We start from the raw sequence: 17,776 nt of genomic DNA on the forward strand, positions 1-17,776 counted from the left end.
CATGTTGGCCAGGCTGGTCTCGAACTCCTGACCTCAAGTGATCCACCTGCCTCAGCCTCCCAAATTGCTGGGATTATGGATGTGAGCCACTGTGCCAGCCCCCACCTTATGTCTTAATATTGTTTTGTAATTGCTTCATATAATAAATGTTCCAAACATTTTCTTGTTTTTAATTCTAAATTTGTCAATATTGGTTAAAACCAAGTTCTGTTGGGCAGTGTGGGAAAAGTGTTCCCAAGAGCAACATTCACTGGACAAAGGACTCAACTTTCCCAAGCTTCATTCCAAAAGGACATATGCACATGTGTTCCAATCAGCTCTACCCAAGAACTATCATAGTATAAAAGCCCAGAGACTTTTTGGAGCAAAACCAAAGGTCTGTGGGACTGCTGAGAGAGAAGGGCAAGCTGTTCTGCATTGTGCCCTCTCTGCTTTGCCTCCGGCCACTTCTGTCTGCTCAGAGTTTAAGTTCCCCTGTTTAGGCCTCCTCTAGGAATCTTCCCCTGGTGTGAAGATGGGTATGATTCTACCTAAGCATGCCCTGTCATAATCCCAGCTTCCTTAATGTATTCTTTATTCCCTTCCAGATGGAAAGCATTTGTGTTGCTGTTGTCAAATCAGCAAACCTCTGGATAGTAGACAGTGGGTGACTGTATTGGCTCTGCAGGGACGACATTGTGATCTGGGGTTGATCTAAGGATAGGTGATTTCTTGGTGTCTCTGGAGTCTAGGGTGTGTTAATTTGTCTTTTCTCTCTGTCTCTGTTATGAAGAAAGGCCAGACACTGGAGGTAGTTGGGAATTCATCTTTGTCATCATCATGCTGTGCCACAGGAAGAGTTCTCTAACTAGCTCAGCCAGAAGGTCCCTTTCCTCAGCTCCACCTCAGAGAGCCCTTTAGAAGAGGTTTATTCCTGCTGATGGAATGTGAGTGACTGCTTTTCTTGGGACTGAAAGGCCTAGTGCTGTGAGTAAGTGGGGAGCCAGCACTGCACTGGTGTCTGTGTAAGTCCCCTATCATATTTCATCTAATCTCCTGCACAGCACTAAGAAAGGAAACATGGTGCCAGTGAACCAGGCACACCTTCCACCAAGGTATGTCCTGATCATGTGAAATGGATGCATCTTAGAAGTAATGTGACACAGCATCTTAATATGTCTCACAAGGTGTTTGTGATGGTGAATGTGTCCTCCACATTTTTGCAGATTAAGAAACAAGTATTAGAGGAGATTAAATAATTTCCTTAATGCTTTGTAACTGGTAAGTGGCAGGGCTGAAGATTCAGCCCAGGATGTTTAATGCCAAAACCCTAACCTGTTGGCAGCTTCCATCCCTGCCTTCCCCTGGAGCTGTGAGGCCCCCACCCCCATTTTCCACACTGCTATTGTGGAGCCAGAATGCGAATGTGACCTTGGTATTACACTGCCTCAGAAGTACCTTTAGAGCAATGTCTGAGCTCCTTACTGATGTTTGCTGAGCCCTGGCCATCTTTGTCGCCTCTTTTGTCTCACACTGTATACCTGCACTCTGCTCTGCAGCAGCACATCAGCAATTTCTTGATTCTGTGCTGTGCATCCCCTCAGCATGAAATTCCTCTCCCTCACCCAATCTTCTGGCTAACTCCTACTCAACCTTTGAGGCCCAGTTCAGTTATTATTTCTGCAGGAAGCCGCAGGCCGAGTCTGGTGGCTTTCTACTTGTGAAGTGTCCCTCAGTGAACATCTTACTAGGGGAGTGTGTATGATTATGTATCTTTACTTTCCCATTGCTTAGCCTAATGCCTGGCCCATAGTAGAAATCCGCAAAGACTAAGGGAGACAACACGCAGTCAGTGCTATGAGTGGGCATGATCTAAAGCGCATGGGCTCTAATTGATACTTGTGCAGCTGAGCTCTCAGGATGGCCTTGCTCACCCTGTGTGTACTCTTGGGTAGCTGGGGGACCTGTGACTTGCAGGTAAGGGTTTCCGATGTGCTTCTTGAAGGGACTGTTATCATACAACATCTCACAGACACATGGAACTGAAAAGTACTCCAAGGGGAGGGGAATGTTCCACCCTGATTGCCTGTCAAGACTGAGGCTGTCATCTAGAACATTTTTTGTCAAAATGACAAATGCCCAGCTTAAGTTGGCTTAAGCAGAAAAGCAAATTAATTGTCATTTTGGGTCATCTCTTATATGACAAACCCCTAAATTTGCTGACTTAAAACAATAACAACTTTATTATTTGCTCGTAATTCTGCAGCTTGTCGGGATGTAGCAGGTCCAGCTCATCTCGGCTCTATGGAATCTGCTGGGATGGCTCAAATAGCTTGGGGATAGAACACCTCACCAGGCCTGTGTCTGGGGCCTTGATTCTCACTTTTCTGGGCTTTTCGATGCTCTATGTATAGCCAGCTGGGGCCTCTTCAAAACATGGTGGTTTCAGGGTATTTGGGCTTCTCACATGGCAACTAGATTTCTCCAGAGAGCAAAAGTTGAACTGCTAGACTCTTTAGGCTTACGCCTAGAACTGGAGCAACATTGCTCTTGTCATTTCCCTTTGGTTAAAATGGACCCCAGGTGTTTCAGATAAGGGATACTCAACCTATACTACATAATGACTAGTAAGAAGGAAAGTGTATTTTCTCTCAAGTTCATGGTTGATTTGACTGCATGATTGTGGCTCTCCACAGCTGGGTGCTGCCTGGGTCCCATGCTGGGCATTGCCTTTTGGGCACCAGCATTTGATTTTCAACACTTGCATGGGAGCCCTAGCAGGACTTCACAATTCTCAGGCAGCCGCTGCCTGCCCACACACCCCTGACCCCAGTGCTTGCTGATTGATTCTAGAGCTGGTGACTCTGGTTCTCTGTCCACATTGCCTCCTCTTGGGTGACAGAGAGAACATGTTCAATTAAGAGACTCTTGGCAACAAGCCCATTGTCTATATCAGCAATTGTTGATGCTCAGTTTATTGTCATCCGTCTCCTTTGTCACTGAACAAATATTACTGTGCTATCATGCACTAGGCACTGTGCTAGAGGCTGAAGGTGTGGTGATGAACTTAACAGCAACTGACATGCCACTTTTAGCTCCTGTACCTTTGGCCTAGAAGAAGGGAGCTGGACAAATGCCCATCAGGCATGAGTCCCTTCTGTGGTCTACTGGGTTTCAAGCTCCTACAGTGCTTTTGCCAGTCTGATCCATCCACCCAGCCAGCCAGCTAGTTCAGGATCTCCTAGTGCAAGCCTAGGCCCATACTGGGCCCTTTGGGGCTTCTCAGAATTAATAGCCACAGTCTTTTCTCCTGGAGTAATTGAACAGCTAATTTAACATAGAGTACAAGCTGTGAAGGAGGTTCAGCCACAGGAGATGCTGAGATGGCAGGCTTTATGTGAACTTCACACCACAAACATAAAAGAGGGCTGTCTGGAAGCAGAAGTATGACAAGTCAAGCAGTGCTCCTTGGTTGCAGCCAGCTGTGGTCCTGCACAGCTGTCAGCCAGCCAGTTGGAAAAGACAAATAGTACTCCTTCTGTCCAGGCTGCCAGTCAAGTACAGATCTGTACAATAGGGAGATGTCTGGAGTTATAGCTGTGTTCTCTTTCCATTAAGTATCTGTGACTCAGAACTTTAATTATGAACAGCTCATAGCCTTTACAAACACAAATCCCTGCAAGATGGCACACAAATGCCCAGGCATCCTGTGGGCTCAGCCATTCTCAGTGATGGAATGCTTTCTCCTACTATTGGACTTTTGGCTGTCTAATGTTTGGAGAAGCTTCTAGCAGTTGAGACTTTAACTGAATCCTTTAGAGTACTCAACCCTTACTCACAGGTAATTTATGTATAGTCTCTTATTTTGTCCTATGTGCAGAAATTAGAGATATTACTTAGATAACCAATATTTTAAAATTTTGACTTTGATACACTTCAGTGAATAAAAGCTAATTTAGATATTGTATGTTTTTTTTTTGTTTCCAGGCAAGCCGATTTTTTCAGTTGATATTCACCCTGACGGGACCAAGTTTGCAACTGGAGGACAAGGTATGTTTATGGAATAAAGAAAGGGAAAGCTTAACAGCCCTGACACCTTGCTCTTCTGCTCTCCATTTACCTGTAGAGGGAATACTTGCTATTTTTTCAGTATGGATGTGATGCTATTTAAAATGTACGTAACTGTACATTTTAAATAGCATCACATCCATACTGAAAATCCTTTTGTGGCTTTAGTGTGTTCTCTGTAAGTATTTTGGCAGCAGGTTTATCATTGTAATTTCTGTTTATTGAGTTAATACTAAAATCAGTTTGTATCTCCAAGCGTATTGAGCATGGAGAGTGGGTGGTGGTCCAGTGGGCAGAGCCCAGCCCCAGAGGCAAGGGCTTTGTCAGCATTTTTCTCTTCTGAAAAAAGGTAAGGGGGGGCGGGGATGGGGGATGGTTTAAGCTTCTAAAGCAATCATATAATTATTAGGCCCATTTTCTGGTCAAAGGAATTCAGCTGGATTAAAGGGAAAGTATACCGTGGACAAGTAAGAAAGCCTATACCATTCGAAAATGTTATTCCTAGTATTGCCCTTGTGCTTCAGCCAGCATCTTTTGCAACGTTGCATGGTTCTATTTGGAAAGATAAGAGCTGTTCTTCATGCCTGGACACCAAGATGTATATATAGTAACTCAATGTAGCATTCCGCAGAGCCCAGCCCCCTGGCATCTTTACCCCAGAGCAGGGCCTCCCTCCAACCAGGCCTCCTCAGGCAACGCTTAGAGAGTGCCTTTGTGAGCTCTAGGTCCTCAGGCCAGGTGCTGCAGGGTGAGTTTGCAGCAGATACTTCTACCCAGAGTCAAGGAGCTGGAAGGGAGTGCAGGGAAGCTGTGGACAGGGAAGCCTTTCTCTCCTTCTTGCATGCTGTGGACTGTACTGGAGAGGAGGAGGTGCAGCACATGAGACAGAAAACATGGACTTAGCTGGAGGAATCAGAGGGTTTGTGCCTGTTCCCAGAAGACACACATTTTACCACCTTGGTTTAGGAAATATTTTTATATATTGGCCAAGAGGCAGTTTCAAACATGCTTCATGGTAATTTTGGCATGTTCATTGGATTTGGCCCCATTATAATAGAAAATTAACTGAGGGGCTAAACTTTGTTAGATATCAGTGATGGAAAGCTTAGAAATCCTTACTAAGGCTAGGCGCAGTGGCTCACGCCTGTAATCGCAACACTTTGGGAGGCCGAGACAGGCAGATACCTGAGGTCAGGAGTTTGAGATCAGCCTAGCCAACATGGCAAAACCCCACCTCTACTAAAAATACAGAAATTAGCTGGGTGTTGTGGTATGCGTCTGTAATCCCAGCTACTCGGGAGGCTGAGGAAAATCACTTAAGCCTGGGAGGCGGAGGTTGCAGTGAGCCGAGATTGTGCCACTACACTCCAGCCTTAGAGACAGAGCGAGACTCCATCTCAAAAAAAAGAAATCATTACTAAAAGTCATGGATATATTTTTCAGCTGAGCGATATATCAACTCATGACCACAGGAGCCCTACCCTCTTTTGGTTGGTCTCTTGTCTGTAGGTAACTGCAAAGGGTAGATAACAAGATAATGAGCCCTTTTTCCTGTGCTCAGGGTACATTTAGGTCTCAAAACAGTCAGCTCTGGAACAGCCTGGATTCCAGGCAGCACCTGGAAGGGGAGGGAAGCCCCACTAGGGTGTGCTTTTCTATTTGCTTTTTAGAGTATACACAGATTGGAAAAGGTCCTGCGACACTGACTTTCCCTTCTTCTAATTTAACAGATGAGGAGTCAAGGAGTCAGAGTCTAGGTGCTAGGAAGGGATGAAGACCTAGGGGACCCCTGGTGGATCCTTGTCAGAGGCCAGACCAGAGCTCAGTTCCCTCCTCATGCTAGTTCAGAGTTCTTTTCATAAAGTCAGGTTGACTTCTGCTAACTGCTAAGTCCACTTTGTTTGGTCCCCATGAGTACTTATCATTTTTCTGTGACTTAAATTAGTAATTTAAATTCAGTCTTCATAGATCTAGTTAATTATGATTTATGGAAGCTAAGTGAGGACTTCTCCTATAATATTTAATTTGACATTAAATATTAATATCAAATTTCTACTCCTTGCACATTCAGCCATTTCTGCTCCTTCATTCCAGGGCAGGATTCTGGGAAGGTTGTGATCTGGAATATGTCTCCAGTCCTCCAGGAGGATGATGAGAAGGATGAAAATATTCCCAAGATGCTTTGCCAGATGGACAATCACTTAGGTATTACAGAGTGGCCCTTTGCAGGCTTTGCTTGTTGGCAGAGTGCCCAAGGTTAGCACATGTGTTTGTAATTAGAAAGATAAGGCCCCGTGCGGCGGTAACTCCCCTCGGCCTGCTGTCTGAAGGCACAGATGTTGGCTGCACACCTGGGTGAGTTATTCGGCAGAAGACTCGGCCCGCCCACAGAACCATCTTTGGACAGTCTGCAGGTACCTCTGGTGATTTCCTGCTCATGAGTCGTTACTGCCTGATTCCATGGGGCTTTGGGGCCAGCGACCTGAACACAGTAGGGTTCTGGGGAAGGGTGTATAAGAGACAACTTGTCAAAACATCTCAGGTTGGCACTTTTTCACTCTGAGGCTCTCTGCCAGGACCCTTTTGGCCATCAGACAGTGTCATGGTTTCCTTTCCTGCTATAGTGCCTTAGTTTCCCACCCCTGAGATGCTCAGTGAACATTCCCTGTCCTTTGGACATCAGCTCCTTCCTTTGCTCTGTGTGTTCTTGTCCTCTCAATATGTTTCTCAGTGTCTTCAGACCTAGAGCATAAGTTACTCACAAGCCATGTAGTGGCTACAACTTTGATAGCCATCTTTCAAGTATCCCAAAGGCCAAGCTGTGAGTGCTCTTAGAGGCTCTGGCCCATTAGGGGCCTGGGGGAATTTCTGCTGATCTTAGCTTGTAAGCACAGAGTCAATCAATCTGCAGTGCTGGCAAGTTTGGAAAACCCGAATGTGAAAGGGCTGGCTCTTGACAGATGAGATGAAGTCAGAGTTTTATACTCTAACAGACTGCTCACCTGAAAATTCTAGAAAAAAGCATCTGACCCTTTTTAGCACAAACTCTGTTTTTGAGAATAATCTCTACTCAGAAATATGTCTCATCAATAGATGGCCCTTTTGAAATAATGAGATTTGGTTATCATTTTTTATTTTCCTGGAAACAAGCCTTCTATTGACTATGTCATTCAGCACTAACGATTTTCAGATAATGTGTATTTTCCCCCTCCAGACTGTTCTGGTAATTTGTTTTTATAGCACAAGTAGGTTAGTGCTTAAACTGAATTGTTTTTCTGGGGCTCTCACACAGTAGATGCCTTAAATAGATTAGATAGATTAGATTTTTATAAACCCTTTACATCTTGCCAAACTCTACATAAAGCAAATGGGCATGACTATTGGATTTTCATCACCCTATTTTTTTTTCTTCCCAGCATGTGTGAACTGTGTGCGGTGGTCAAACAGTGGGATGTATTTAGCTTCTGGGGGAGATGACAAACTGATTATGGTGTGGAAGCGGGCTACGTAAGCATCATTTTCCTTTCTTCACATTTTATTTTTAGAAGCTTCTTTGCTGGTCTTTATTAAAGTCGCCTTTCCCCACCCTGTCACTGAAGTTCCCATAGCCCTAACCTCATGAATAGCAAGAAGTGCATGTAGGTCAGGAGCAGGTGGAGCCTGACCAGGGATTCAGGAGACCATGGACCTGCCTGGTGTGCCCCCTCACAGAAATCCAGTCTCCCACCTAAAAAGGAAAGGCTAGTCTCTTCTAGCGCTGATGTGGGTGGCTTCATTAGTTTTGTTTTTTCAAATGACATTTCACATGGAAGCCCAATATACAAAATGATTAAAAGTTAGGGTGCTCTGGTGGGATCTGAGGCAGGGAATCCAGAGTCTAACCTTTTTGCCATTACTTTATTCTCTCTCGGCCTCCACCTGGGGCAGCCCCTGCTCTCCTCTCAAAATGAGCTAACCATCACCTGGAAAGCTATTGCTCCCAGGTCTCTGGGCCAGTTAGGCTGGGGCACTAGACCCTGGACCATTGCTCACCAAGAATGGCCCTGGGGCTGTGGCTTCCAGAGCAGAGGCAGAGACTGTCTCTTCAGCCTACTTGGCTGTCTCAGCACATACTCTTTTCTGTGGATTTGTGAAGAACTCTGCAAGAGCAAAGGGTGTTAACAGACGCTGTGAGCATCGGTGTGTCAGCATTGCCTCCACCAGGCTCCAGGTGACTGATGTTCCTCTGACTCCTTTAATGGGGGCTGCAGATCATGTGGTTTCTCTGCCTCAGATGTCAAAGCCATTTAATACATTGCGAGATGCTTAAAAATAAAATACTGTTGATTTTGTTTCTTTAAATAACCAACATAAATAACATTTAGTATACAATTTAGAAAACTAAAAATACAAAAGAAAAAATATCCCTCATTATCATACCACCTAAAGAAAGCTACAGTTGTCCTGGTGTGGTGGCCCACGCCTGTAATCTCAGCACTTTGGGAGCCTGAGGTGGGCGGATCACAAGGTCAGGAGTTCAAGACCAGCCTGACCAATGTAGTGAAACCCCATCTCTACTAAAAAAAAAGTACAAAAAAATTAGCTGGGCCTGGTGATGCATGCCTGTAATCCCAGCTACTCAGGAGGCTGAGACAGGAGAATTGCCTGAACCTGGGAGGTGGAGGTTGCAGTGAGCCAAGATCGTGCCACTACACTCCAGCCTGGGCGACAGAGGGAAACTTTCTAAAAAAAAAAAAAAAAAAAAAGCTACAGTTAATATTTTGTCATTTTGGGATGTGTGTCCTTCTGATTCATTTTCCACGCGCAGATGCTATCCATGTCATATGGTTTTTTCCTTTAAATAAGTGGTATAATATTGTATGTGATGTCCTGTGGCCTGGTTCTTTCACTTATTGTGAACATTTTCCCATGCAAGATTTGTAATGGCTATGTAGTATTTCATCAAGTGCATGGATCATAATTTACCTAATCAGCCCCTTTTTTTCAACAACTCATTGCTTTCCAGTTTTTGTTTTGTTCTGTCTGCCCTGATAAGCTGGCTGCAGGGAACATTTCTGTGCAGTGCCCAGAGCACTCCATGAGTGCCTTTTTGGCCCCTTTTTTGCACAGGTACATCGGCCCCAGCACCGTGTTCGGCTCTAGTGGTAAGCTTGCCAATGTGGAGCAGTGGCGGTGTGTCTCCATCCTCCGGAATCATTCAGGTGGTGAGTTGGTCTGCCTGTTGGGGTGGGTGGGCCCCTGATACCTGGGTCAGATCAGCAGCACCGACACGTCCCCTGGGGGACTGTTTGGTCCTTAAAGCAGTCCAGTGTCTGGGCTGTCCCTCCCCATCACAATCATTCACACTCTGCCTGTTCCTTAAGATCTGGGCAGTCACTGACTCCACTACCTGTCTCCAGCTGCATTCAGTCTCCCCACTCGTGCCCTCATGGGGTATATGTTTATATCTTTAATGTAGAACTTCCCACGTTCTGCTGTTTGTCCTGCTGAACAGAAACAATACCTTCATCAGTGGATCATTAAGTCCGTAAGCACGCTTTGTTTATTCCCCAGGAATCACCTCACAGATGCCCATTGAAAAGTTTCTCAACTTGACCTTGAGTATGTTTGCAATGTGTTTTAAGTAAACGTGGTATGGAAAGAAGCACATTTTATAAACTTAGAGGGGGAAGGTTGCTCATGCATTACACACTCAGGTGTCAAGTATATCAGGTTGAGTGCAATTTAGACTTGACTCAGGAGACTGTGATCCAGTCCAGGAATGGACCAAAGGATTTTCCAGGCAGGAGGTACCACATAAGTGAGAAAGTCTTGTTGTGAATGGGGATTTGGAGGCATTTTACTATGGCTGGATCTTTATAGATAGGCAAGGAGCAGCATAAGGTGAGGCTGGTCAGGTGTGCCAGGGTTGGATCATGGAAAGGTTGTGCTCCTTGTTACTGAGGGTGTACCTTATCATGGAAGAGATAGGCACCCATTAAAAGCTTTGAAGCACAACAGAGAGGTCATTGTGACAGCTCAGTGAAGTGGAGGTTCTTCCAGTGGTTCAGTTGGACACTGTCAGGGCCCGAGTTAGGCCTGTGATAATTGAGGTAGAGAAGAGGAGATTGATTTGGGAATACTTAGGATAGGACACAGGGAGGTAAGAGATAGATTCCTGGCTGGGTGCCTAGATAGTCAGAGGTATCCTCTGCTGAGACCCTAAGCACAGCAGGCTTATGGGGACGTCTACCAGTTTAGAAAGGGGTGCCCCTGGCTTGAGGGGTAGGGGTGGAAATGTCAAGAAACCTTGGAACTGAGCCTGGAACTCTGGGAGAAGACAGGGCAGGAGTGAGAGGTGTGGGAGTTGGCATCAGCTGTAATCCATTGGCAGTGTATGCTTAGCAGATTCTCCATAGATGATTTAAAGGAGAACAAACCCATCTTGGTGGTCACTGATTGAGTCCACATTTGTAGAAGCTGATATGGTACCGTTGTGTTATTGCTTGGTAATACAATTGTGTAATTTACCCTTATTTGTGTCACAATACTAACAGTGAAGTCTAATTGGGCTTCTCTGGAACTTGGTACACATGTCTGTAAGGGTGCCCAAGCATGGGGTGGGCCTCAAGTGAGGACTTTTACAAGGCTCTAACCTGAGTCTCAGGCCCAGCCAGAGCCTTGCCTTCCCTCTCCTGCCCCACCCCCCAGTGGGGCTCCTTGATCAGCAGGTAGGGTTGACCACCTTACTCACTGGTCCTAGTAGGAGGTGTGGGCAGACCCATACAAGAAGGAAAATCAATGAAAAGCAGAAGTAAATGAATAAGAAAGAACTGGCTCTTTGAAAAGCAAAGTGTGAGAAATGTATACTTGGTATATTTACTTGAGGGTTGGGAAGAAAAAAACCTAGACAAAATTAGAAGTTAAAGATCTTGAAAAATATTTAACTCAGGCAGAAAAAAATCAAACAGTACAATATGATGTTTGTGCTATTGAGCTAAAAAATTAAACAAAATACTAAAAAATAATTTTCTAGAAAATATAAACTTTCATAATTGATACTGTAGGGTTAGGAAAAACTGAACAGAATAATAACCAATGAAGAAATGGAAGGCTGTCTTCAGAAATGCTTCTTGGTCCTAAATTATTTGTGGATGCATTTTTTTGAGCTTTTAAGAAAAATTATACAGAACATAGCAGTATGTATTCTGGAAAGGAAGATATAAGCCAGGGTTATATCTGGAAAATACCTAAGAAAGCCGACCGGGAGTGGTGGCTCACGCCTGTAATCCTAGCACTTTTGGGAGGCCAAGGCGGGTGGATCACGAGGTCAAGAGATCGAGACTATCCTGGCCAACATGGTGAAACCCCCATCTGTACTAAAAAATGCAAAAATTAGCTGGGCGTGGTGGCGCATGCCTGTAGTCCCAGCTACTCGGGAGGCTGAGGCAGGAGAATTGCTTGAACCTGGGAGGTGGAGGTTGCAGTGAGCCGAGATTGCGCCACTGCACTCCAGGCGCCTGGGACAGAGCGAGATTCTGTCTCAAAAAAAAAAAGAAAACCTAAGAAAAGTAGCAATGTAACAAAGCATAGAATAATACGAGTAAAGATAGAAAAGTCAGAAACAATACTAGTAAATACAACATTTGAAAACAGTAATTCATTATGATTAAATATGACTTGTAATAAAAGTGTAGTACAAGGGAATCTATCAATATAACTTTACATACTAGGAAGTTAGATAGGAAAGGCCACAGTCATCTTAGGTGTTTCGAAAGGAATATTAGACAATTCAACACCAGTTCCTAATAAAAATGCTTTTTAAAAAATGCCCATAGAAAGATATTTCTTTTCTTTTTCCTTTTTTTTTTTTTTTGAGACTGTGTCTCACTGTGTCACGCAGGCAGAGTGCAGTGGTGCAATCACAGCTCACTGCAGCCTTGAACTCCTGGGCTCAGGCGATCCTCTTGCCTTATCCTCCCGAGTAGCTGGGGTTACAGGTGTGCATCACAATACCTGGCTGATTTTTTATATTTTTTGTAAAGATGGGGTTTCACTACGTTGCCCAGGCTGGTCTTGAACTCTTAGGCTCAAGCGATCTTTCCATCTGCACCTTCCAAAGGGCTGGGATTACAGGTGCAAGCCACCACAGCTGGCCTAAAGCTATTTCCTTAACATGGTAGAGTTCTTAGTCTTTTTCAAACCAGTGGCAAATATTACAGTTCACATTTAATTCTGGTTGCTGTTTATATCAAGAAAAGACAACGTTGTATGCTATCATTTAATTTGTTGCTCTGGAATTTCTGTAACACAGTTAAATAGAAACTGGAAAACAAGGCAAAAATGAAGTGAAAGTGACATTATTTCATATTAAGAAAAACCATAGGATAATAAAGCTCTTAGAACAAATAAAGCACTGAAAAATACCTAGAACTAATAAAAGGAGTCTTTATATTGGCCTCATAACAGAATAATTTTAAATTATTTATCTTTTGCTAGTAATAGCCAGTTAGAATATCTAATGATAAAAAGAGAATTATACATAGTGGGATCAAAAGTTATCAATATCCAGAAATAAGTAATCTCACCAAGAAATGAATTAGATTCCTAAGATTTAAATCATAAACATCTTAAGATATAAAATGACATTGAGAGAGAAAATGACTTTACAAATTGAAAGGCTAAATGAAATACATTTTTTTCCCACATTAATATTTACTCATCCACATAGCAAACATTTATTGAGTGCCTGACATGTTCCAGGCACTGTTCTTCTCTCAAAGAGTCTTGTTCTTATAAAAGAGACTGATAAGTGAGTAGTATAGGAGATCTGAAGATGAGCCCAGAGGGCAGAGTTCTGTGAGGAGTTGGAAGGTGAGTGCTGGGGGCTCAGTGAGGAGATGACATTTGAGGGAAGACTGGACGGTGGTGAGGGGACAGCCAGTGCGAAGGATCTGGAACATGGACATGAGCTCAGTGTGCCCAGTGAATCTGGGAGCTGGAGGGGGGCGGGAGGGAGTGTGCCTGCAAGACCGTGATGAAGGCTCTTCTCTGAGCAAGAACAGGAAGGCCCAGCAGGAGTTGAGACCTGTGGCAGCAGTATGGAGTCTACCATTGGTAGGGGGGCCCAGGGCTGCACTGGGGAGACCAGTAAAGGAGCCGCTCCAACAAAGTTGGGAGAGATGATGGTGGTTTGGACCTGGGTCATAACACAGAAGTGGTGAGAAGTGAAAAGAGGCAGATTTCTTGATGCATTGACTATGGGATGTGAGATAAGCAGAGGAGTCAGAATGGCTTCCTGGACTGTGGTCCAAACAGTGGGAAGAATGCAGTGGCTGTAACCTGAAGCAGGAAGTCTGCAGGTGGGACAAAAATGTTTGTTAAGGGAAATGTTCGGAGTGTGGTTTTGGACATGTTAAGTTTGCCAGTGTAAGTGGTACTGTGTAGACATTTGGAAATATGAGTCTTGGAAATATGAGGTTCTGGGTAGGAGTAGAGTCCAAGGATGAGCCTTGGACTCATCCTTCCAGCAAAAGAAGCTAGAAAGAGAGGCCAGTTAAGACAGTGAAAAGAAGCCAGGCATAGTGACTCACGCCTGTAATCCCAGCACTTTGGGAAGCTGAGGCAGGAGAATCACTTAAGGCCAGTAGCTCAAGAACAGCCTGGGCAACACAATGAGACCCTGTCTCAACAACAGCAAAATAGACAGTAAAGAGAGTGTTTGAAAGAAAAGGGAACAGGCAGCATGTTGCATACTGCTGAGAGGCAAAATGAGGACCAAAGATGAACTGCTAGGCTTGACAGTATGGAGGCTGCTGGGGGCCTAGGCAAGTACAATATTCATGTGGTGTTGTTGGGCCAAAGGTGTCATTGGAGGGTACTCAGAAAACATTAGGGGAGGATAGACCTGGATTGAACCAAGCTGAGCTTTGTCAGGCACTTGGGAAGGTGGAGGAGAAGAAAAGGGGGAGTGGTGGTGGGCTTTCAGTTGGAGGAGAGAGGTAAGGACTGGGGAGTGGCAAGTGGTGGGAGGACAGCGGCATCAGTGGATCGGAGCTCCTGGTGGTGTGAAAGTGCTGTTGGAGCTGAGGGTAAGCTAGGAGCATGGGGCTGATGGTTGGCCTGTGGGAAGGTTGGAATTGAGACAGATTGCAGTGATTTGTCATGGAAGGTCTCCGGACATGACCATAGGGTGAAAGTAGTAGAAGCCAAGGTCATCAGAAGGAAAGGAGGAATTTAACGAACAAAGAGCCTCGGGTGTTAGAATAATCATCCTCTTGGAATCACCAAGAATAATGGTGAGAATGATGGCCAGAAATGTAAATCTTCAAGTGAGGGGAGGGTCTCCAGTGTGTGTAGATGCACAACAAAAAGGAGGTGCTATATAGACTGAAGACAGAAACTCCAAACTGGGAGTTTAGCAGAAAATTATGTCATGTATGTGGATTTACTCAGCAGTGATTCTAAAGGACATCCGGAAGGATAAGAATGTTATAGATGCAAACATTCAAAGTTCCAGTGATAGAAGCATCATGGGTTTGAGGGTAAACACTGAAAGAGGCTACAGTGTACCTAAGAAGTTGGTGTGTTGTGAGAGGAGGCATCGCTTAACAAAATGTATTCTTCCTCACATGTGGTGTAGTAACTATTAAGCAGTTAGTGAGGAGAAATTAATTTTGATCCTCACTGAATACAGCACACACCAAAATAAATCCAGATAGTAAAGAGATAAACATTTAAAATAACTACAAAAGGAAAAAATGGAATTGAAAAAAAAATAGAATTGAACCAGACCTCTAGCAGAGAGAATATTTTTCAAGATTAACAAGGCAACAGAAAAAACCACAAAGGAGAATAATAGACTTTACTCTGTAAAACTCCTACAGTATAAAAAGGTAAAGAGGTGAAATTTGCAGTTAATATCTGCATTATTTGTGTCTGGAGATTGCTAAGAAAATCCCGTCTCCTTTCTGGGCTCCCACCTGGCCACATCTTCTCTCTTCTAGGATGTGGGTACTCCCCTGCTGTCCTGGTGTTTGCATGTCTGCCCCTCCAGGACTCTCAGTTCCTAGAGAAAGTTGTTGTTTTCTTTATTTTTGTGGGTACTGCATTTATGTTGTTAGACCCACTGCCCAAAAGACTCTCTAGTAAACAGTCACAATAAGTGAGGAATTAATCCAAAAAGACATTAGGTAAGAGACAAACATGAAAAATCTTTACTTTCAATAATAATCTAATTAAAAATTTAAAAATATAGAGATGTACTTAATAAATAAGTCAGAAGGGGGAAAAGTCATCATCCTATTGCTAATAAGGGAGTTTTAAAGCAAACAGTATTCATGTAGAAATGTAAAACCACAGAGAACTTGGAAAAGCAGTCCACAGTTTTATGAGACTCCAGACCTATGAGGATGCTCAAATATTCTGCCCAGGATTCCTGCTCTGGGGTATGCATCTCAGAGAAATAATCTGGAGTGTAGAGAGTGACACACACACAAATGGGCCCAAAAATCTGTAATCCAGCTAAACCTCAGTGTTAAATTAGGTCAGTTAATAATAGTGAATGCCTCAACCACATAGAATGCAGGGCAAAAAAGGAAAGAAACTGTGAAGATCACATAGGCATTTAGAATACAATATGTGAACCACAGCATGTGAGACAATGTGAAAAAAACCTGTTAAGCTGTCACTATAGATTTTTTAAAACTAGAAAAAATACAATAGAAATTTGGAATATTTTGCTAAAACCTCTTGTACAAAGAAAGGACTTGATAGCTCTTACCTTGCTGCTATGTTTGTTTCTTCAACTCACCAATCATTCTTCTGTATACCTAGCGCTGCACCAGGCGCTGAGGTTAGAGAAATAACTAAGACTGCGCCCTACACCCCTGATGGCAGGATAGGCAAGATTGGCACCATTGTCACAGCAGACCCTCATCGATGCCTTGGTGTGTGCCTGGCATGGTGTTGCAGCAGTTTCTCACATATAATCCTTACAGTGACCCTATGAGGATAGGTTTTGGGGGTTTTTGTTTGGTTTGTTTGTATTTTGAGACAGGGTCTTACTCTGTCACCCGGCCTGGAGTGCAGTGGCACAATCATGACTTACTGCAGCCTTGACTTCCCTAGGCTCAAGTGATCCTCCCACCTCAACCTCTGGTGTAGCTGGGGATACAGGCATGTGCTACCATGCCCAGACAATTTTTTTGTTTTTTTTGGTAGAGATGGGGTTTTGCCATATTGCTTAGGCTGGTATTGTACTTCTGGGCTCAAGTGATCTGCCCACTTCAGCCTCCTAAAATGCTGGGATTACATGCGTGAGCCACTGCACCTGGCCTAGATTTTTTTTTTTTTTTTGAGACAGAGTCTCACTCCGTCACCAGGTGCCAGGCTGGAGTGCAGTGGCGCAACCTCGGCTCACTGCAACCTCCGCCTCCCGGGTTCAAGCAATTCTTCTGCCTCAGCCTCCCCAGTAACTGGGACTACAGGTGCGTGCCACCACGTCCAGCTAATTTTTTTGTATTCTTAGTAGACACGGGGTTTCACCATGTTGGCCAGGATGGTCTCGATCTCTTGACCTCGTGATCTGCCCGCCTCAGCCTCCCAAAGTGCTGGGATTACAGGCATGAGCCACTGCGCCTGGCCGATTTTGTTTTTTAATCTGCACTTGACAAACGATAAAACAGAGCCACAAAGAAGTGAATGTGATTAATTCTGTTTGGAGGCTCTGTAGCAAAGAGGTGTTCCTGTCAGGGTCTGGGAGATGAGACCCTGTCCATGAACCAGACAAGGGCCTCAAGATGACCTGCATTAGGTGTCAGCAGCCCTGGAGCTCTGACTAGCCAGGCATTCTGCCAGGTGCTTTACCCACTGTGTCTCATGCTCAAAAAGCTCTCAGAGGAAGGCCCCATTATGATTGGCAAAGCAAGTCAGCAGGGCTGAGGAGCATACTCCAGACCACAGACCCATGAATTAGCAGGCTCTCATGCATGGGTGAGGTGCCATATGGTGCCCAGACTCTGAACTGTGCCCCCAGTTGCTTCATCTGTAAAAGGAGTGGGGCACTGGAGTCAGATGCTTTAAATTTATGCCCAATTGAAAAATTTTGGGGGGAGTTTTTTCAGGTTGGTTGAAAAATACCAGACTGGTTATGATGATCCCAGGTCCCAGGGGCACTGGCCCAGCTAATAGACAAGAGCATTTCCAGGTAAGAGATCTCACCAGAACCCTCTGTCTTCTTTCAGATGTGATGGATGTAGCATGGTCTCCCCATGATGCCTGGCTAGCCTCGTGCAGTGTGGATAACACTGTCGTCATCTGGAATGCTGTAAAGTTCCCAGGTCTGGGACCTCCTCTGACTGGTTAATAGTGAGCAGTACTGCCTGTTGGTGTCTGGAGCAGGGGTTGGACTGTCTCCTTAGTCTTGGTGGCAGTGGATGTATCACAGTGGCCTAGGATTTATGTGTCTTGTCAGTTTTTCTTTGTCAGTTACATTTGTTTAAGCTTTAAAAAGAGATTAATCCTTAAGAAAAATAGTAACTGAGTGCTGGCATGGCATGCCACAGATCATGAGGGTAGTGAGTAGGCAGCTGTTGTTGGGGGCTCTGGGACTCCTACATATGCTGTGTGCACCCCCACCACTGGGCCCTGGGCTCAGCTCAGTCACCATCTCCTCTATGAAATCCTTGAGTGGACGTGGGCTAACAAAAACCCAGTTTTGCACAAGATTAATTTTTTTTTTTTTTTTTTT

At 44.5% G+C, this 17,776-nt stretch overlaps 1 protein-coding gene across 5 annotated transcripts in view; it reads left to right on the forward strand.

Annotated features, from left to right (window-relative positions):
* The window catches only part of LOC108291639 (protein HIRA), a 106,383-nt gene that overhangs the window by 16,573 nt on the left and 72,034 nt on the right, over window positions 1–17,776 (forward strand). For 2 of the 5 annotated variants that reach the window (XM_017512084.2, XM_017512083.2), the window contains exons 2-6: window positions 3,967–4,029; window positions 6,142–6,252; window positions 7,464–7,554; window positions 9,157–9,251; window positions 17,271–17,366. In XM_017512084.2, the coding sequence (XP_017367573.1) occupies window positions 3,967–4,029; window positions 6,142–6,252; window positions 7,464–7,554; window positions 9,157–9,251; window positions 17,271–17,366 (456 nt within the window). Of the gene's footprint in view, window positions 1–3,966; window positions 4,030–6,141; window positions 6,462–7,463; window positions 7,555–9,156; window positions 9,252–9,504; window positions 9,575–17,270; window positions 17,367–17,776 lie in introns of those variants that run through there. The other 3 variants (XM_017512085.2, XM_017512086.2, XM_037732639.1) reach the window with 3 other exon arrangements.

Source organism: Cebus imitator, unplaced genomic scaffold (genome assembly GCF_001604975.1).
Source record: "Cebus imitator isolate Cc_AM_T3 unplaced genomic scaffold, Cebus_imitator-1.0 Scaffold461, whole genome shotgun sequence".
NCBI classification, from domain to species: Eukaryota; Metazoa; Chordata; class Mammalia; order Primates; family Cebidae; genus Cebus; species Cebus imitator.